Consider the following 22,685-nt stretch of genomic DNA (forward strand, 5'->3'; position numbering starts at 1 on the left):
AGGCCACCTTCTTCCATTGCACCATGGTCGAGTTATGGCAGTCACATGCCTATTGTAGGCGCTTTTAACGGTGGACAGGGGTCAGCATGGGCATTCTGACCAGTCTGTGGCTACGCAGCCCCATACACAGCAAGCTGCTTTATGTGTTTTGACACATTTCTATCACAGCCAGTATTAACTTTTTCAGCAATTTATTCTACAGTAGATCTTCTGTGGGAGTGGACGAGATGGGCTAGACTTTGCTCCCCATGTGTATCAATAAGCCTTGGTCGCCCATGACCCTGTCGCTAATTAACCGGTTTTCCTTCCTTGGACCACTTTTGGTATGTACTAACCACTGTATACCAGGAACACCCCACAAGATCTGCCATTTGGGAAATGTCCTGACCCAGTCATCTAGCCATTACAATTTGACCCTTGCAAAAGTTGCTCAGATCCTAATGCATGCCCATTTTCCTGCACATCAACTTCAAGTACTGACTGCTCATTTGCTTTCAAATGTATCCCTCCCCTTGACAGGTATCATTGTAATGAGATTATAAATATTATTCACTCCACTTGTCAATATATATTTTTAATGAATAAAAATGTAATTGATTTTTAAAGTTTTTCAAAAGGGGTACAGAAGAAAAAAAATGGGAAGGGTACATAAAAGGGAATGGAACACAAACACAATGCACCTGAAAGCATCCAGAATCAAAATTATCTTCCTATTTGCTGTATACCTTAGGCTTAACTAATACTTCATATACCAACAAACAATAGATCATTCGCCAGCGTCATTAGAGGATGAGGGTAGGGAACGTGATGGGGCTCCCTCCCCATCTGTCACATAATTGTGCCAAGCTCTCCACTTAATCAGCGGGGACGATGTAAACGTGGAGTATGGGACACCCAGGGTTTCCATTTAAAAATTGAAGTTGATTTTATAGATCACCTTGGCCAGGGGAGAGGGGAGAGGCTGCTTCCATGCCTGAGCAATAGCTGCTTTGGTTGCTATCAGTATTTGACCTGTCACGCATCTATTCCAACTGGGAAGAGTAGGGGGATAGTATTGCAATAAAGCTAATTCTGGTGTGGGGAGGAATGAGTGAACAAGGACTGAGCTTATCAATTGAAAGACCTTATTCCATAGAGGCCTTACTACAGAGCATGACCAAAATATATGGAAAATATCACCACGCTCAGAACAGTTGCGCCAACATAGCGGAGATATGGAAGGCCAGATTTTATGAAGCTTGTCTGGGGTGGCGTATAATCTATTCAATAATTTTACCAGCATCTCAGTATGGTTAAGGCACTTGGACATTTTAAAGGAGTTGACAAAAATATGTTCCCAATCTTCTTCTGACAATATTAATTGGAGGTCTGATTCCCATTGGATCTGAGGCTTAGACTTAGATGTGGTATTGAGAATCAGTAAGGTTTTATACCAGAGGGTAATACTGGCTCTACTACTACCTTTAGTTAACGGGGAGTAATACCTGGCCAGGGGAGGACCTATTGCCAGGTTTCTCAACGGTGACGAAGTTAATAGATGCCTGATTTGGAGGTATTTGTAGAAATCGCCTTTGGGCAACGAATATAGGGCACTGAGATGTGAGTAGGAGAAGAGCTCGCCCGAGTCCATCAAGTGACCTAGAGTCTGAATACCTCTACTGATCGATCCAGAAAGATTCAAGTCTGGTATTTGTTTGGCGATCACCTGTAGAGACACACCCATCGTGGGACACAGCAGCCCCTCAGTACCCTGGCATAACCGATCCCACACAGTCAAGGTATCTCTAATAAGGGCCGGCAGGGCTTCCCCAGGAGGTCTCCACTGAGCAGGTACCCATAGAAGACCGTCAAAGGGAACTCTGGGTTACATGCTAATTCCAAGTCTACCCAAGGTTTCACCCCCCCCTTGGAAGGTACCAATGTCGAACCTGGGACAAAATACAAGCCTTATGGTGTTTTGTCAAATGAGGGAGGGTCAAGCCCCCTTTCCGTTTCCCTCTAATCATACGTTGCATAGCAATACGGGGGGGTTTGGACTTTCAGACATATTTTTTCAACAGGGAGGACAATTTGGCTAGTAACCCTGGGGGAAGACAAAATGGAAGCATGAGGAATAGGTACATTAGTTTAGGGAGAAGCATCATTTTAAACGCTGAGATCCTGCCTAACCAAGAGACCTCAATGCACATCCATGACCCTATAAGCTTCAATAGTTGTTGATTGAGAAATTATGTTCTATAATTAAGTCCAGATGGGGGGTTATTTGGATCCTAAGATAAGTAAGTCCAGTAGTTTTCCAAGAATAACTAAATTTACCTTTTCAAGCCTGTAATGTGTCCACAGGGACATTTATAGGGAGAACTTCCATCTTTGAGGTATTCAGTTTATAAAGGGAGGCTTTCCCAAACTGAAGCAGCAGGTCGTGGATTGCTGGCAATGAGGTCTCCGGGTCAGTCACAAATAGGAGCACGTCATCAGCGAATAGACACACTTTATGGGATGTCCCTTTTACTTCTAATCCTGAGCATCTTTGGTCGAGTCTTATCCGTGCTGCCAATGGTTCAATGGCCATCAGATATATTATGGGGGACATGGGGCAGCCCTGTCGGGTCCGGTTACTAATTAAGGAGTTTAGAGAGAGAAATCCATCACTATATACTCGAGCTGAAGGGTTCGAATATAGGGATAATATGGCATTTAGGATATTACCGGCAAACCCGAAGGTATGAAGGACCTGAGTCATGTACCAGTGTAACCTATCGAACGCCTTTTCAGCATCCAAAGATAGCAGTAACATACTATCGTTATTTTTATGACATTGTTCTATTAGATGGAGTATACGTCTCAAATTGTCAGGGCCCTGTCTACCTGGCACAAAACACACTTGGTCTGGGTGGATCAATTTCGGGATGATAGGAGCAAGTCTGTTGGCAATCAGTTTCGCGAATATCTTGACATCAGTATTTAAGAGGGCTATGGGACGATAGTTCTTACAGTCAGTAGGGTCCTTTCCAGGTTTGGGGATGACCACTATATGGGATTCTAACATCTCAGATGGGAAGGAACCAGAGTGAGTCCCAGCCTTATATAATTGAAGAAGGATAGGTGTCAGTACATCTTGAAATGTGGAGAAGAATGAGTTACTATATCCATCAGGGCCAGGTGCCTTATTTTTAGGGAGTTGTTTAATGACTCTATCTCATCTAAGGACCAAGGGGCATTTAGTTCTTCCCTGAGGGAGGGGGATATAGCTGGCAGGGGGAGATCCCTCAGGAAGGTGGCAATATCGTGTTCTGTTGGCTGATGGGTAGAGGTGTCGGTACGTAGATTATATAAGTCTGTGTAGAAGGCTGCAAAAGAGTCTGCAATATATTTAGGGTTAGTAATCTTAGTGCCCTTGGAAGTTGTAATGGTTCTAATACGATTCCGGGCCGGCAGACCCCTGAGTTTACGTGCCAGCAATCCGCCCGCTCTGTTACCCGCTACGTAATATTTTTGACGAAGCTTAGATAGTGCCATTTGGGTACGCTGCATAAGTAGTTTTTGCAATTCGACTTTAACCGGTGTTCTCTCGAGATTTAATGTAGAGATGGTCACTGACCCCCGTGTTTTGGTTTTGGATTCGGTTTTGGATCTGGATTACCGTCGTGTTTTGGTTTTGGTTTTGGTTTTGCAAAACCGCCATTGCGTGTTTTGGTTTTGGTTTTGGTTTTGTTTGGTTTTGTTTTGCTATTTTTTTGGAAAATCCATGTTTTTGGGCCTAAATTAACCCAATTTAGTGCTCCAACTGTTTTAGAGACAAGTAATCTAATTGTTGAGGTAATAAATCATCCAAAAAAACAGTTTAATTCTTCGTTGGTAGGCCTATTCTACACACAAAACAGATTGTCTTCCTCTCCATCTATGCATATTGGCAATGCAGCCATCGTCTTTGAATGTATATTACACCCTACACTTATAGTTAAATATGTAAAGAAATGGAAAAAGCCAGTTTGGTTTCTGTCTCTCAAGGCCCCCCTCCACTTGTATAAAATACCAAAAAATTCAGCCATTATAGACTGTACAATATTAATTGACATGGAGAAAGCCAGTTTGGTTTCTGTCTCTCTAGGCCCCCCTCCAATTGTATAAAATACTAAAAAATTCAGCCATTATAGACTGTACAATATTAATTGACATGGAGAAAGACAGTTTAGGGTCACTCTGTCTCTCTAGGCCCCCCTCCACTTGTATAAAATACCAAAAAATTCAGCCATTATAGACTGTACAATATTATGAAAAATGGACAAAGCCAGTTTAGGGTCACTCTGTCTATGACACCCTACCCTTAAGGATAAATTGCCCTAACAGCAGCCTTTCAAGATGGTATGTGATATGGAAATGCCACAAGTCCCTTTCCTCTTTGGGGGTAGATTGCACCCTACACTTACATAGAAAGTTTTAAAAAGATGTTATCGGCATCATCTTCAGCTTAATCCTCACCCTCATCAGTGTGTACGTCATCATCACAGACTATCAATTCATCGCCGCTTGAATCCGCCATTAGAGAACAGTCAGTGCTTGGATGTCTTGGATGGTGAAGGCCTTCCTCGTGGAAGATGTAGTTCATTTTTATAAACATCATTTTCTCCACATTTTTGGGAAGTAACCTTCTACGGCGATCACTGACTAAGTTCCCTGCTGTGCTGAACACTCGTTCAGAGTACACACTGGAGGGTGGGCAGCTTAGGTATTGCAAAGCAAGTTTGTACATGGGTTTCCAAATGGCCTGCTTTTCTTCCCAGTAAGGAAAGGGACTGTCTGACATTTCCATATCAACTACCTCTTGAAAGTAATCCTCCACCATCCTTTGCATGTTTATACTCATATTGGATGGAGTTATGGGCAAAGTGACACATTTTTTTGAAAAATCCTTCAAACCAGCCCAGATGTTAAATTGTTCTGGTCTGCCCCCTGTGTATTCCCTGCTTCTTTTTTGGAAATTTAATTTTTTACGAGCAACAGCTTGAGAAAGTGAAGGAGGACACGTCGTCAAGCCGAGGCCCAGTTCAGCGGCCAACTTGCTGAGCAATAGCTCCTTGCAAAAGTTCACATCTCGCTCATTTACAAGTAAAGACTCAATGTAGGTTTTAAACCTTGGATCAAGCACAGTGGCCAAAACGTACTGATCCGAGTTCAAGATCTTAATAACTCGAGGATCATTGTGAAGCGAATTAAGTACTTGATCGACAAGGCCAACATACTTTGCTGAATTGCTTGCTTTCAGCTCCTCCTTCATTTTCTCAAGCTGCTTTTCCAATAGTCTAATTAAAGGAATGACTTGGCTCAAACTAGCAGAGTCTGCACTGACCTCACATGTCACAACTTCAAATGGTTTCAGCACCTTGCACAGCACTGAAAGGATTCCCCACTGTGCAAGAGTGAAATACATCCCCCCTCCTTTCCCAATGTCATGACTTGTGCAATATGCTTGGATGGCTTTGCGCTGTTCCTCCATCCTCTGAAGCATGTACAGGGTGGAATTCCACCGAGTTACCACCTCTTGCTTAAGTTGGTGGCAGGGCAAGTTAAACTGCTCTTGGAGCTGCTGTAATCTCCTACATGCTGTGGCTGAATGCCTGACATGGCCTGAAATTTTACGGGCCACCGAAAGCATCTCCTGCACCTCACGGTTATTTCGTAGGAAGCTCTGCACCACCAAGTTGATGGTGTGAGCAAAACAGGGAATATGTTGGAAATCACCCAGCTGTAATGCTCGCACTATATTGTTGGCGTTATCTGAAATGACATACCCTGGGGAGAGTCCGAGTGGTATAAGCCATGCATCAATCACATCTCTCAGTTTGCGTAACAAATTGTCAGCCGTATGCCTGTTAGTGAAGCCGGTGATGCAAAGAGTGGCCTGCCTGTGACAAATGTTACGTAGTGGTGTACATGCTGCTGCTGTTCCTGCTGGTGAAGGTGAATGACCAACCCAGTGGGCTGTCACAGTCATATAGTCTTTGGTTTGGCCACTTCCACTTGTCCACATATCTGTGGTTAAGTGAACAGTGGGCAGATAGGCATTTTTCAGCGTAATCTCTACATTTTTACACACTTTTTGGTATAGTTGTGGAATAGCTTTACGGGAGAAATGGTGTCGCGATGGAATTCTGTAACGCGGACACAAAACCTCAATTAACTGTGAAAAACCAGCTGCGTTTATTGTGGAGATTGGACGCAGATCTAACACTAACATTGCAGCCATGGCGTCTGTGATTCGCTTGGCGACTGGGTGACTGCTGTCATATTTGCTTCCCCTCACAAATGATTGTTTCACAGTTAATTGCTGAAATGTAGGACTGCTCATTTTATTAACCTGCCTCTGGGATGACGATTCACCCCCAGCAGCAGCAACAGCAGCAGCAGGACTAACGCTTTCTTCAGAGGAATCAATAATAGTGCCGGAGTCATCCAGCCTTAAGTGGGATGCCGGGCTAACTCCGAGCGCTACTGAGGATATTGATGAGGATGGTGTGGTGGGTGTATTTTGTAGTCGTCGGTATGTCGGTGAGCGGAGGGTCTTAGCTGATGAGGGAGTGCTTGTATTCTTTTGGGAAGAACTTTCAGCTTTTCCCAACACTTTGCCATGAACTCTCGTTAAATGGCGTAACATAGACGAGGTTCCAAGATGGTTAAGGTCCCTCCCTCAACTGACTGTGGCTTCACATACACTACAAATGGCTATACAATTGTTGTCTGGATTTGGGTAGAAATAATTCCACACATAAGAAGTGGATTTTTTTGTTTTATGCCCAGGCATGACAATGGCCTTTTTCTTGTCACGTGCCAGAACTGCTGCCACTGGTGCAGGACTTACACAAACAACCTCATCCTCATCAACATCCTCATTAGCGCCCTCGTCGCCTACACAAATCTCCCCCTCATCCTCTTCTAATTCCAAAGTGGCATCCTCAATTTGGGTATCACCGGCTACACTCGGGCTATTAAGGCACACATCAGCAGAATGCTCACGATTAGACATCCCACTGTTGGATGGACTCTCCACAGGGATTGTTGTCATTTGTGAATCAGAGCAAATATTCTCCTGTAATGCCTCACTGTTATCTTGCAGCTCGGCTTTGACGCGTAACAGTAGTTGTGCACCAATTGTAGGCTGGGTAACTTTTTGGGATCTGCCACTAATAGCCAAAGGTGAAGGCCTCATTCTCTCTTTGCCACTGCGTGTGTAGAATGGCATGCTTGCAATTTTTTTTTTATCGTCACTTAACTTTTGCTCAGTTACACTTCTTTTTCGCTTCAATACAGTAAATTTTTTTTGGGTTTTTGTTTTTTGCACTAATTTGAAAACACTCTGTTGTTTGACATCGCCTTGGCCAGATGACGTACTGGGAACACTAACATCAGGACTGGTGACAGAACCTGGTTGCTCATTCAGATCATATGTGGACTGCTTTGAATCCATTCTGAGCGCAAACCACTGGGGAGTGCTAAAAATTATTTAGTAGATACTGCTGACAGTTATGACTTTTGACAGCCAGAAATATTAATGCACAATTAAGGAGGACACCCCAAAAGCACTGAGGAGTGCTAAAAATTATTTAGTAGATACTGCTGACAGATATGACTTTTGACAGCCAGAAATATTAATGCACAATTAGGGAGGACACCCCAAAAGCACTGAGGAGTGCTAAAAATTATTTAGTAGATACTGCTGACAGATATGACTTTTGACAGCCAGAAATATTAATGCACAATTAGGGAGGACACCCCAAAAGCACTGAGAAGTGCTAAAAATTATTTAGTAGATACTGCTGACAGATAGGACTTTTGACAGCCAGAAATATTAATGCACAATTAGGGAGGACACCCCAAAAGCACTGAGGAGTGCTAAAAATTATTTAGTAGATACTGCTGACAGATATGACTTTTGACAGCCAGAAATATTAATGCACAATTAGGGAGGACACCCCAAAAACACTGAGGATTGCTAAAAATTATTTAGTAGATACTGCTGACAGATATGACTTTTGACAGCCAGAAATATTAATGCACAATTAGGGAGGACACCCCAAAAGCACTGAGGAGTTCTAAAAATTATTTAGTAGATACTGCTGACAGATATGACTTTTGACAGCCAGAAATATTAATGCACAATTAGGGAGGACACCCCAAAAGCACTGAGGAGTGCTAAAAATTATTTAGTAGATACTGCTGACAGATATGACTTTTGACAGCCAGAAATATTTATGCACAATTATGGGGGACACCCCAAAAGCGCTGGGGAGTGCCAAATATGAAGAAAAAATAATAAACCTCTATCCTCCTCTCTGCACTAGCGATTTTGGTTAGAGCAATTGCAAGAACAATATTGTATTCTCTGTCCCTGCTCTAATTAGCCTATGACTACACCCTGCTCTCTCCCTCTGTCAAATGGCAATGGATTGCTGTGGAGGCGTGTATTTATAAAGTTGAAGTATCGCGAGAACCGAGCCCCGAGATCCGACGACGTCACAATGACGTTCGGCCTCGATTTGGATTCAGAATGGGCGGGAGAGTACCGAGCTGCTCAGCTCGGTACTCGGATACCCAAAGTTCGGGTGGGTTCGGTTCTCGGAGAACCGGACCCGCCCATCTCTAATTCAATGCTTTGGACGGATGTGCTTTTTTCTGGGTGTCTAAAAGTTTAAGTTTCGCCTCCAGTTTCGTCTGTAAGTACATGTTTGCCTTATGTAATCTAGAGGCTAATTGAATAATCTTGCCCAGAACTACCGCCTTAAGGCCGCACCAGTAAGTGAAGACTGAAGTATCGGCTGGGTCATTAGTTTGTGTGAAGGAGTGAATAGAATCTATTATCTCTAATTTCGCTTCAAGCGAAAGTAACAGGTTTTCTGGCAGCCACCATGGCCGTAACACAAAGGGCCTTCGGTTAGATTTCCATGTCCATACCACGGGAGCATAGTCAACCACGACATAGGGAGAATCTGCGTTTTGCGTGTGTTTTGTAAAGACCATTTGTCCTAGAGGATGAGATCAATTCTAGAGTAGGTATTGTGTACTGTAGAAAAGTAGGTGTAATCTCTATTTTTAGGGTTAACTGTTCTCCAGACGTCATATAATCAACTTGTCAATATTTTTAATTTTGTGGCTGATCGGTGTATATGCTTTATTTCGCCTGACCTTGAAAAACATAATGCATTGCCGTACAGTACAAAATGCAGAGATATCAAATAAGGAGTATGAAAGTCAGGGTGAGTTATGTTTGTTCCTGGGGAAATATGAGCTTGGTAAGTATTGGTGTGAATTATCTGATGTGGATGGGGGTTTTATTTATTCAATGAAATGTATGAAAAATATTTTCAAAGATCTGTAAATCAAATGAAATGCAACGCCATCTAAGCAGTATTAAATTTAGAGCTTATTCTAGTGGCTGATAATCATTAGAGAGTTTTCTTGTTACCAGCATACAATACAGAGAGCATTCTAGTCACTTCAGTGTAATTCCAAGAGCAATGCAATAAACACAATACAAAACAAAGAAAAATCTTGTGACAGCTTTACAATTCAAATCCTATTTGAAGACTTTTATATAATGCAGCTCAAGTTCTGTTCTTTAGTATGCAATGTTGACTCCCAAATTTCCAGTGGTTAGAACAATGAAGATCCACAGTCTCTAGTGGTTGCAACAATATAGAACCCTTGTTTCCAATATAGTTACTTACTCTGCACTGTACTGAACCCCTGCTTCCTTGGGAGGTGCCAGTGGTTGTTTCCTACAACCAATGCAAAACAGCCCCCGGCTCTCCAATGTGTGAATAGCAATTGTCCAGCAGTCCCCTTAGCAATAAGCCCTGCTGCCACATTGTAGATGGGATGTTGAGATTGCCCTATGTTGTGCTGCTCTGTAATTCCTGTCCCTTATCTTACCTGTGAAGCATTGAGGGGAGAAAGTTGCTGTTTAAAAATCTAAAACATTGGGGATGAAAATCTTGAGACCGTAGACCTAGATCCTAAAAACCTGAGAGACTTGAAAGGTATGCATAATGAAAGAGTTGACTGTGAAGAATAAACTATACATGTATACAAAACAATTCTACTTTTAAGGCTCTGCACAAAAAGTTTGACAAACATAATTGTCAATGGCAGTAACTGAAAATGATAAAGGTGATCGAATGATCATAGGAGATAATATGTCACTTTAAACAATAACTAACCCTACGCAATTTATCTCTTTACAAAATAATTTGCAATATTTTTCTATCCATGATGAGTTTCTGCTCTCACGAGATGTAAATGGAAATAACCATATGTCTATACATATATGAGAATGTGATGTAAATTATCCTTTTATATTTGAACAAAATCTTAAAGATCATATTGATATTTTAACCACCCAAAACTATAAGTTTAGTTTTTGGTGGAATTGAAAAAATACACAGTTATCATCATCATCTATTTATTTATATAGCGCCATTAATTCCGCAGCACTGTATAGAGAACTCATTCACATCAGTCCCTGCGCCATTGGAGCTTACAGTCTAAGTTCCCTAACATACACACACACACAACGACTAGGGTCAATTTTGATAGCAGACAATTAATCTACTAGTATGTTTTTCGATTGTGGGAGGAAACTGGCGCACTCGGAGGAAACCCACACAAACACGGGGAGAACATACAAACTCCACACAGATAAGGCCATGGGCGGGAATCGAACTCATGACCCCAGTGCTGTAAGGAAGAAGTGCTAACCACTAAGCCACCGTGCTGCCCACAGTTCTACTTTTCTTGGATGTAGAGATCCTCAAAACCAACGTGTCATCCCTAAAGTTTCCAATGGTCCAGTACTTCTCTCCTCTCTCTTACTAGGTGAGCCTGTTTGGCTGTTTGCATGAATGGAAAGTTCTCAAGAGAGGAGCATTAGCAGTATCACTGCCTATTATCAAACGGTGACAGGTGAAAGGAGAGCATGTCTTTGTCATTAGAACCTTTCAGGGAATCCACCAGATCAGAGGGACACTGTACCAAAGGTAAGCATAATTTGTATCATATCTTTAAATAAACTAAATTGTAAGTTTTTAGTGGAATTCATCTTTCATTAGTAAAATGTTGTAGATCAGAAATGTAGAAAATCAAACAAACACCAATGGAAAATATTGGTGCAATTGTTCACCTTGACAAAACCATGTCAAGCTGCAGTGAGTGGGGGGGGGGTAAAATTTTAATGACAAGTGAGGCTTTTAGGATGAACGCACTTAAAGGGCGACAGGGTTTGTAACAAGCTGAATGGTTACCTGGTGTGGTTTAACATGGGGTGGGGACCGACCAATGGTGGCTCACGTGGGAGGGACCTTGATAGAATATAGCAGGATGTACTTCCTGCTTTACCTCACTTGCAGCACGAGATCCCACCCACCCATCCCTCAATTTAGTCGAGGTTTTGTTAGGTGGGGTAGGAAGGCACTGCGTTCAGCGGCTGATTAGTGGGCGCACAGGTAGTTGGTCGTAGGTCACTGCCCCCTTTGAAGCAACAGTAACTCCTTTTGGTCCTTCGGTGAGGAGGGTCCCTGTCCGGCTCGGTGAGGGAGGGCAGCGTGAGTTGTAAGGGTTATGTATGTAGGGATTTGTTCCCCGTGGTTTTGCGGACTTACGGCGGTTTGCGCCAGTCCACTAAGTAATCTTGTGTGATCAGCTCGTGAGCTGTTCCGCAGTGCTCTTTCTCCGCCACCATAGGTTAGTTAATATAAAATCCTTACAATAAAATTCCTGCCAATTTTTTAATAACTTACACAGGTCTCCTTGTCTTTATTTGCATGCAAATGTTTAAAGTTTAAGGTTGATATGAAGTTTGTGGGAACATACACGGTGAGCCCTTTAATGTATACTCTGATGACAGATATAGAGTTGGGAGGGGGCATCTCCTAGCACATCTCTAGATATCAGTGTAAAAATAAAGCATTTGTACTCATTGCATAGCAACATGGATTGACCAGGTACAAATCTGCACCTTTAGCTCCATTTACCCCTGACTCTAAATGAAGTCACAATAGTTCAACCAATCAATACAATTCAGTGCTATCCATAAGGGGGTGCAGAATGAAAGTTTTCATATTTGGCAATTTATTTACTTTAGTGCCTCAGGGCGAAAATGTGCCAGATAAAAACAACAACATTACAACAAATAAAGATGAAAATTAGGAGTGTACATTCAGTTAAATGTTTGCCTTCATGTACAGTTATGTACATTAGATTATTGAAATCAAATATTGCAATGATTTCTTACATCATTCACAAAACAGAGAATAATTGTATTTTTATTAGCTGTAAAATTATTTTTAAGTGCTTCAGCTATGGATTACATTCATGTTTACGTGTTAGCATTGTCAATGACTGTAAGGGGTTTCTTTTGGTGGGGACAGTGGGAACTTACTTTTATTTCTAGATTTAGATCAGAACGACAGTGACTTTATTAAGTAATCCTGCAAAAGTCCATTTACACACATTATTTTAATGTAAAGAATAATAACATGAATCACCGAGGATCCCAGATATACTCTTAAACAAGTTAATACTTTTTTGTTAATGGCATTTGTGCTGTTTTACATTCTTTCTCCCTAGAAAATGTTATTGCCTACAATAACGAAAAGCAACCAGCACATGTCAAGCTAATCAGTAAAGCTGGGTACACATTACACGGTTTTCGTCCAATAATCGGCTGAATCAGCCGACATACGACTGCTCGTTCAAAAGTCGGGTCAGTGTGTACAGTGACACGATGGTCGAAAGTCAGCCCAAACGGATGATTGTCGCCTCATTTGGTTTGTTGTACCATTTAATATTTTCGTTCCAATCTCGTTTACGTTGTGCAGTGTGTATAAACTTCCGACCGATCCACAACAGTGAGTATGAAATTACAGTCATTGCTCACGACAACATGGCTGTAAAAAGTCGCTAAAGGTACGTCCGCTCTTCCCTTTATCGTCCTAAACAAGGCTACTGTGTATGCAGTCCATGGACCGAGCGATCGGACCCAGCTTTAGTCTAGTGAGATGGACTTGCTACTATTAGTACTAGTGAACCCTGCTGAGTTTTGATAACGTTAAACTAAGGACAAATCCCTGCTGGGCTCTAGAGTGAATGATTAAAAAAATATTTTTGATGAGGATATTTTTCTATGTGTAGTAAAAGTGATAAATATAGCAAGAAGTGTGTGCATTGCATTGGAAAGTAGCCCTATCTATACATTAGGTCATACTGGGTATAATGTGTTGGACACTGCTGCTCATAAATTGTTGAGCATAACGTGGGACAATGCTCGAATATGGAGCCAGCATAGTGTGTTTGGCCTTACTTAATTCTAAAAACCTTTATTATAGTGTGTATTAATCTATTTTCAAATATCAAAGTCTTGTTTTACATTTATCAGCAACATAACAGAGCAGCTTGTGAGAGTTATGGGTGGCCTTAAGGGGCATAAACAAGACTTAAAAATGTGTATGTATGTGAACTGTAGTGCCACATGTCCTCTTATTTATGTACAAAAATATGGTAACTCTAAACTGTGCTAAGCAAAATAGCATAATAACCTACAGTAATTAATCACATATTTAGTACCCCAATCTGCTATCCAAGTACTTCTGAATTACACGTGAAATATTTCTTGTCCTTCATGCGCATTTTCTTCAAGTGCATTACGGCACTTTTTCCTATACAACATTGCAACATGGGTTACAAAGTTTGAAGTTCCATTGACTTTCTCCTGGGCTGTTCTTGTCTCTCTTCCCATTCTGCTTCTTCTTCCACCACAGATGACATTCTTCCCAGGAGAATAGACAACTTTTCAGAAAAACTTTGCTCCTGGGGACACAGGACATAATTGTAGATCAATGATGCTAGAATGGCTCCCACCAAAGGTCCTATCCAGAAGATCTGCAGAGAAGAAAAACAATACCGTATTAAACTCTGATCGTAAATTGTTCTTAAACACTAGGAATCTCTATAAAATGAAACCGTGAACATGAACATGACTCTCCTGTAACTAGCATTACTGAAGCTAGCTCTCAATATAAAAACACAATGCGACCCAATATAGGGACTCTTGTTGAGAGGATGGCTTATCATATATTTGCATACCTACAAGTGGGGAATACTCTAGAAGTCAGCAACTCAGATAAGCTGATATCAAGCTTGGATTTGGTACGTTTAGTGATTGAAAATAATTGGCCCACTACTCACAAAAGTATTTCAGAATTGCCTGCCTCTGCCTTACGTACACACACACACACACACACACACACACACACACACACACACACACACACACACACGTGAATGTAACATAGATAGATAGATAGATAGATAGATAGATATAGATATAAAGATATATATATATATATATATATATATATATATATATATATATATATATAAATATATATATATATATATATATATATATATATATATATATATGTGTGTGTCTGTTACTAGAAAGCTACTCATTCCTTGTCCCTAAGTAGTCACTAAGCCAGCTCTTTGAATTTGCCAAGATTACAGAATATTTTTTATTTAGATGTAAATATAGACTTACCCAGTGCGTGCTGAAATTTCCTGCAATCAACGCTGGTCCAAATGAGCGAGCTGGATTCATAGAGCAGCCAGTGAAATAAATCTAAATTGAAAATAAAAGACGAGTTTAAAAAAAGGGAACATGCATCCTCTAGTGTAAATTATATTTATGTTAATGCCTGCTAATTTACTTAAAATCTGCAGTAAAGAACACTGAGTCCTGAAATTGAGGGAGAGGTGGAGATTCAAGACACAATGTAAAATTGTAAAGACTCTTATTCTGAATTAGGCCTGCAGTACCTCTGTTCTACCAGAGGTTCTGCTGTTATACCTGCTGTTATACCTGCTGCTATACCTGGACTGTTCCTCCTTGTCTGCAAGGGGTTAAGCCCTCACCATCTGATCTGGATCGTGAGTCATTTTATATTCAACATATATCAAATGAGAGTTTGCACCACAGCAGCTCCACGTGTCCACTGCCTGCAGGCTTTAGAATGTGGCTCCTGCTGCTATTCAAGAGACAATTACAACAGATCTTAAGTTACATGCTTTGACATTTTTAAGTTTCTAGACATTCATCAGAGTAAAATATATTAGACTGTATTTAAATAATGTATTTATATCGATGTTGGGCAAGAATTATTGAGGATTTTTATGTAAATTATGATAGGCTGTAAAAGTAAATAGCTGGTTCATACAGAATTTAACACAAAATATTTTCTTTCCCATAAGGTTCCATCTGCTTTCTACAATCATCAATGTCTTTTATTATTCCACATTATTTTAGGATGTTTATAAATTACTATTGATCTATTTTAGTGTACATTATCTATCAAAGTGCAAGAAAGTGTTGTGGCCCTTGGATTAGTATCAGAACTATCAAAACATAGAGTGATTAATCTTCAAACGTAAGTCCCTTTGTGTGCCGTTTGTTGCGTGAAATTACTCCGCTCATGCGTAGATACGGATCTTATGCCAATGAATGCAGTTGCCTGTAATTCATGTCTGAATGCAAACTACAAGACTGCCTACTACTTGATGGGCTGAATGGGAGAAGGAAGGAGTGAATTAACGTAGGCAATGTGCAGTAAGGGTATGCTGACACCGTACCAACACAGATGTGGGTGATTCAAGTGCTGGGTTTCTCTTGTGTAGGTTTTTTTTAGCCGTCTTATTTGCACCAACTACAGGGTTTTAAAAACTACCCGTATGCATGCCACTAGTTAGCACAGAACATGTGTATGTAAGCGAAATAGACTATGAAAATGCATTGTATGTACAGTACGCATTAAGAACTTTCTGATTTATGTACTTACTATGAAAAAAAAGTGAAAAATTTATTTTTTTACTATTTTTTTAATTTTTTTATTTCATTATAGTGTAATGCATTCGCACATAAGCATGTGTTCAGACTATTAACATACAGCAAGTGACGTTTAGTCACTTACACCCAGATTCAAAAGGAAAAATGTATCTTCAAATCCGCTTCAATTTGAATACGGTCGGAATTACGTCAGGTTACGTGCTCGTTACATGCAGGTCGCATTCAAAGATGAATCAGGACCGTAGTGTATAACACGACAGTAAGGTGCAAAACTATCGGTAAACAGAGGGAACCTGATTCATGAGGGGTACACTGAGCAAAAAGTAAATGCACCTTGGCAAAACCATGTTGTATTGGAGGGGGAGGTAAATTGAAATTGTGGGGATAGATTTATAGTTGAGCTAGTTCATGTCCTAGAGCAACATAAAATTTCAGTGTAAAAATATAGCTATCAAGTATTTGTGTGCTGCATGAAAAAGCAGCCAGTATTTTCCTTACGTGCAAAAATAATTACTAATTTAAAAATTCAAAAATAAACTAATTTTCTGCCCTTGCATCGTAACATATTTTGTCCAGGAGCAAATTTACTCCTTTTTTTTTTTGCTTTACTTGCCTTAATGAATCAGGCCCAGAGTTTGTAGAGCTTGTAAAGTGTAATACTTAGGAGTTTCTCATGATTTCAACAATTAAATTATATTGCAGACAAGTTCATAGAACTAATCGTCTTATTGCCCAAACTAGGTTGCCTGAGGGAAAGTCGAACTCAGTATGAATCATTTCAACATATTCTTTTGTGATTAAAATGCATGTACCAGCAGAAGGTACAAATCCACTTGCAGCAAGTTTTAATTTTCCCTTTGCTGGTAGCTTACTGCAATAAATAGAGTTATCTGCTTGAATTCTCGCAGTAAGACCTTGTACCCACTGGTATTAATTTCATGACACTACAAACTGTTGTTTCTAATGTCAACCATACCCACTGCTGCTGTTACTAGTGTTGACTAGTTGAGGCTGTGTTGTATTTGCATTACGGATTACGGAACACATCTTGTTCTATCCACATATGTAAGCACATTGTGAAAGCTTAAAGTGAGCTTCATGTGAGCTCCAAACACTAATAAGAGTGAAATTAACAAGTACATGTCAAATGCATTAAGAAATGCTAATGCAACTCCAGTGGGCACCTAGACTAAAAAATAGCATGTTCCCCACAGTTACACCTGTCATAAATGCTAGGATTCCCATCCAGTCTATCAACAAGTTGAATACAAGTTGAACTTTGCTTCATACAGAAGTCTATTTGATTCCACAATCTTCCTGCAACAGGGTGACAGGAACCTCACATCACTATGCTGTGCTATCAGGGAAACTGCTCCTTCAACTAACTCACACTCTGTGACTCCAGGTTTGGCTCCATTCCTGTGCTAAGATCACTGCCAGTGTCACATGCAAACCTATCCTAATTAACATATCAAATAAGTGGATAGGACACTGCAACCCAAGAGATCAGCACACTCATCTCTGACTATTGCAAACATTCTAGCCGTGCTGTGAACATTCCGATAATCTAATTAGCTAATTAACAGGATACAGTGGATGATTAGGAGATGAAGACTGACCACAATAATGTGCTGCTGTGTAAAGTTTGGAAATGATCACCTGGTCACCTTTAATAATGTATAATAGCTCCAACTTACCCCAACCAGGTGACCCAGCGCAACTGAGAGACCAATGGAAATTGATGGGGATCCCACATTGTCATCACGTCTGCTATCAGTAGAGGCATAAATGCAAAGCACAAGCTGCAGGGTAAGGATTATTTCTACAGTGACGGCCTGTCCTTCTGTTGCGTTATTGCTTGGCTGAAAGAAAGACATGTATCAAATACTTAATTAAATTCCATACCCAAAAGGCATTCAAATCTGATTATATTACTCTATGTTTACCCATTTACAGAAACAAAAGTGCTTTCATTATGATAATGTCATTTTCCTGTTCTGTAATACGTTTCATTCTATACTGAATTATCCACATTATTATATCATATTGCAGGCAAGCATCTTAGTTATTAAAGAGAATTAAACGATTAAACCAAATACATCAGATCACTAACATGATTAGTCTTTTCTTCTCTACAGTAAATGCTGTGAAAAAGTCCAGGCTGTGGGTAATGTTAAATAATGAATAATGTTGGCACAGCATCTTAATAAAGGGGAGCTACATGCATATAAAATGTCATAGAAAATCACATTTCTGCATTAGATTTAATTGTGTGCATGGTTTCATTATGTCCGGACAGGGCTCAAAATTGAACATCTCTATTTAAAGCATTTCAGGCCAAAGCCTGTGCACTTACGTATAGCTACTGTGTGGATAATAGTGACATATATGTGTCCTGCAAAGGAAATGTTTTTAAAACAAGGGACAATATACATTTTTAAAGACAATATAGGAGAAGTGTGAAAGATAAAATGTATTTCAACAGGCACTTCTAGTCTCACATCACAGCGAATTGACATTAACTTTGTCCTAATGTTAATTATGTAAAACAGATCAGGCCAGTTGTGAGGTATAATGTGGTGCTTCTACGTTGTACAAACATCACTGCTCATCTGTGTGTCATCAGTTTTGAGGAATGAATCATCAACATAATCATCATAAGTTATTTTTAGGCGCCACAGATAATATGAATACAATTAAGCATAATAACACAAACATGGATAGACACGAGTTGACAATTACAGCTAGCATGAATAGAGGTACAAATTCCATGAATGTCAGTGAATAAACAGTAAAAAACTGATAAGACATGACATCAGGGATATTCGTAAGCATAAGACATGACATCAGGGATATACGTAAGCATAAGACATGACATCAGAAATGTACATGATAGACAAACATGAGACATAGGGTAGAGAGTGCCCTGCTCGTAAGAGCTTACATTCTAGAGCAGGCCTGTCCAACCTGCGGCCCTCCAGATGTTGTGAAACTACAAGTCCCAGCATGCCCTTCCAGTTATCAACTGGTTGTCTACCTGCAAAGCATGCTGGGGCTTGTAGTTTCACAACACGTGGAGGGCCGCAGGTTGGACAGGCCTGTTCTAGAGGGAGGGGGTAAGGAGAGAAAGTAGGAGCCAAAGGACACAAGTGAATTTGGTTTATGGAGGAAGTAGAGGAAGCAGAACTGAGGGTCTAGGAGGGGATAGGGTAGACAAGGGTAGGGTTTTGAGTGAGCGTTTGAAGGATTGTAGGTTGGGGGGAGAGTCTGGTAGGGCAAGTTTCAAAGGTGCTGTGGAGTGTGGTAGAAGTCACGGAGACAGGAATGGGAGGAGGTTATAAGAGGGTAGCTGAGTTGAAGGTCAGAGACACAGAAGAGCGGTGAAATGGGGTATTTTCTTGACAAGGTCAGACATGAATGGAGAGGAAGAGTTAGTGAGGGCTTTGTAGATTAGGGTGAACAGCTTGAACTGAATTCTGGTGGTAAAAGAAAGCCAGTGAAGGGATTTACTGGGTAATGCAGCAGAAGAGGAGCGGTGGGAGAGGAAGCAATAGGTGCTCTGACCCTAGTTTAATTAATTAAAAATATCAAAATACATATTTTGCATCAGTATACTTTAAAATGTATGCAATGCAAAAAAGGCATAATTATTATTAAATGATTATTCAATATCATATATGTGTGCTTGGAGAGAAAGGCCTTGTACAGTTGTGCAAAACATAATGTAAGCAAATTGATCTGTACACACTTTCTGACAAGTGTTTGCTTTGCTATGATTCCATTTTGATGTTTGTTGTTGTGTAGTATAACGGACATCCGATGTTTACTTGGGACCCCCATAAGGAGGTTTGGGCTATGCTGCTGGTGGGTCTGCAAGTCTTGGTCCACTGTTTTGCACCCTGGTGTGACAAGCTGATGTCAGAACAGTGAGAATAAGATGGGTCAATTGGTTGGTGTCTTTTACATAGTCGTACTGTAGGGTGCGAAAACAGGGGACAGAAGGAGTGTGAGGGCAAGCCGAATCAGAAATGAACAGGTAACTAGTGACAGTACAGAATCCCAAGCTAAAGATACATATCAAAAGTCCAGGTTTGGTACACAAGAATCAGCCTCAAGGAGTCACATGGAATGTTGGAGCACAGGTACAGAGTGAGCCTAATACTGTGAAAAAGATAGACTAATAGTTGTGCAAAGAGCAGTGCTTATATCGGCTTTGACAGATTAAAAATTGGCAGAATTGTGACGTCAGCAGGGGAGAGGGAGCACAGAAACCAAGCACCATGTCCTGCAGTGAATAGGATGGAGGGAGAACACAGGACACTGGATCAGGTAGGCGGCCTCCAGACTTCAAGTCCAGAGTGTGACAGTACCCCCCTCCTTAACGGTACAGCATAATAGAGAGTGGCAGAGAAGCAGTTGATGAAATAAGATAAAAAGGAAACATGGAATATATAAACCCATAAAGAAGCAGACAAATCCAATCTGAAGGCTACTGGATTAACTGTTTGTGGGTTTTTGAATGGTTGGGACCCGGAGGCAGAGATTCAGAGTGTACAGTCATGGCCAAAAGTTTTGAGAATGACAAAAATATTATTTTACACAAAGTCTGCTGCCTCAGTTTTATGATGCCAATTTGCATATACTCCAGAAAGTCATGAAGAGTGATCAGATGAATTGCAATTAATTTCAAAGTCCCTCTTTGCCATGACAATGACATTTATTCTGAAAATAACATTTTCTCTGATTCCAGCCCCGCCACAAAAGGACCAGGTGAGATCAGGGCAGTGATTTTCTTCGTTATCACAGGTGAGAGTGTTGACGAGGACAAGGCTGGAGATCCCTCGGTCATGCTGATTGAGTTAGAATAACAGACTGGAAGCTTTAAAAGGAAAGTGGTGCTTTAAATCATTGTTCTTCCTCTGTTATGGCTACCTGCAGGGAAACAAATGCATTCATCATTGCTTTGCAAAAAAAGGACTTCACAGGCAAGGATATTGCTGCAAGATTGCACCTAAATCAACCATTTACCGGATTATCCAGAACTTCAAGGAGAGAGGTTCAATAGATGTGAAGAAGGCAAGCGCTAATACGTCTCCTAAAGTTGATTCAGTTGCAGGATCGGAGCACCACCAGTGCAGAGCTTGCTCAGGAATGGCAACAGACAGGTGTGAGTGCATCTGCATGCACAGTGATGCCAAGGATTTTGGAGGATGGCCTGGTATCAAGAAGGCCAGCAAAGAAGCCACTCTCTCCAGGAAAAACATCAGGGACAGACTGATATTCTGCAAAAGGTACAGGGATTGGACTGCTGAGGACTGGGGTAAAGTCATTTTCTCTGATGAATCCCCTTTGAGATTGTTTGGGGCATCTGGAAAAATGCTTTTCCGCAGAAGGAATGGTGAGCGCTACCATCAGTCCTGTGTCATGCCAACAGTAAAGCATCCTGAGACCATTCATGTGTGGGGTTGCTTCTCAGCCAAAGGAGTGGGCTCACTCACAATTGTGCCTAACAACTAGAGATGGGCGGGTCCGGTTCTCCGAGAACCGAACCCACCCGAACTTTGGGTATCCGAGTACCGAGCTGAGCAGCTCGGTACTCTCCCGCCCATTCCGAATCCAAATCGAGGCCGAACGTTTTGTGACGTCGTCGGATCTCGGGGCTCGGTTCTCGCGATACTTCAACTTTATAAATACACGCCTCCACAGCAATCCATCGCCATTTGACAGAGGGAGAGAGCAGGGTGTTGTCATAGGCTAATTAGAGCAGGGACAGAGAATACAATATTGTTCTTGCAATTGCTCTAACCAAAATCGCTAGTGCAGAGAGGAGGATAGAGGTTTATTATTTTTTCTTCATATTTGGCACTCCCCAGCGCTTTTGGGGTGTCCCCCATAATTGTGCATAAATATTTCTGGCTGTCAAAAGTCATATCTGTCAGCAGTATCTACTAAATAATTTTTAGCACTCCTCAGTGCTTTTGGGGTGTCCTCCCTAATTGTGCATTAATATTTCTGGCTGTCAAAAGTCATATCTGTCAGCAGTATCTACTAAATAATTTTTAGCACTCCTCAGTGCTTTTGGGGTGTCCTCCCTAATTGTGCATTAATATTTCTGGCTGTCAAAAGTCATATCTGTCAGCAGTATCTACTAAATAATTTTTAGCACTCCTCAGTGCTTTTGGGGTGTCCTCCCTAATTGTGCATTAATATTTCTGGCTGTCAAAAGTCATATCTATCAGCAGTATCTACTAAATAATTTTTAGCACTCCTCAGTGCTTTTGGGGTGTCCTCCCTAATTGTGCATTAATATTTCTGGCTGTCAAAAGTCATATCTGTCAGCAGTATCTACTAAATAATTTTTAGCACTCCTCAGTGCTTTTGGGGTGTCCTCCCTAATTGTGCATTAATATTTCTGGCTGTCAAAAGTCATATCTGTCAGCAGTATCTACCAAATAATTTTTAGCACTCCTCAGTGCTTTTGGGGTGTCCTCCCTAATTGTGCATTAATATTTCTGGCTGTCAAAAGTCATTTCTGTCAGCAGTATCTACTAAATAATTTTTAGCACACCTCAGTGCTTTTGGGGTGTCCTCCCTAATTGTGCATTAATATCTCTGGCTGTCAAAAGTCATATCTGTCAGCAGTATCTACTAAATAATTTTTAGCACTCCTCAGTGCTTTTGGGGTGTCCTCCCTAATTGTGCATTAATATTTCTGGCTGTCAAAAGTCATATCTGTCAGCAGTATCTACTAAATAATTTTTAGCACTCCTCAATGCTTTTGGGGTGTCCTCCC

General features: G+C 40.8%; 1 protein-coding gene across 1 annotated transcript in view; it reads right to left on the reverse strand.

Annotated features, from left to right (window-relative positions):
• Positions 1–12,287: 12,287 nt before the first annotated feature.
• LOC142141047 (aquaporin-2-like) overlaps positions 12,288–22,685 on the reverse strand; it is a 34,734-nt gene continuing 24,336 nt past the window's right edge. Inside the window, exons 2-4 of the mRNA XM_075199132.1 lie at positions 17,590–17,754; positions 14,591–14,671; positions 12,288–13,929 (exon numbers count right to left, since the gene is read on the reverse strand). Of these exons, the coding sequence (XP_075055233.1) occupies positions 13,729–13,929; positions 14,591–14,671; positions 17,590–17,754 (447 nt within the window). The 3' untranslated portion in view covers positions 12,288–13,728. The remainder of the gene's footprint in view (positions 13,930–14,590; positions 14,672–17,589; positions 17,755–22,685) is intronic.

The sequence above is a fragment of the Mixophyes fleayi genome, chromosome 2 (assembly GCF_038048845.1).
Source record: "Mixophyes fleayi isolate aMixFle1 chromosome 2, aMixFle1.hap1, whole genome shotgun sequence".
Taxonomy (NCBI): domain Eukaryota; kingdom Metazoa; phylum Chordata; class Amphibia; order Anura; family Limnodynastidae; genus Mixophyes; species Mixophyes fleayi.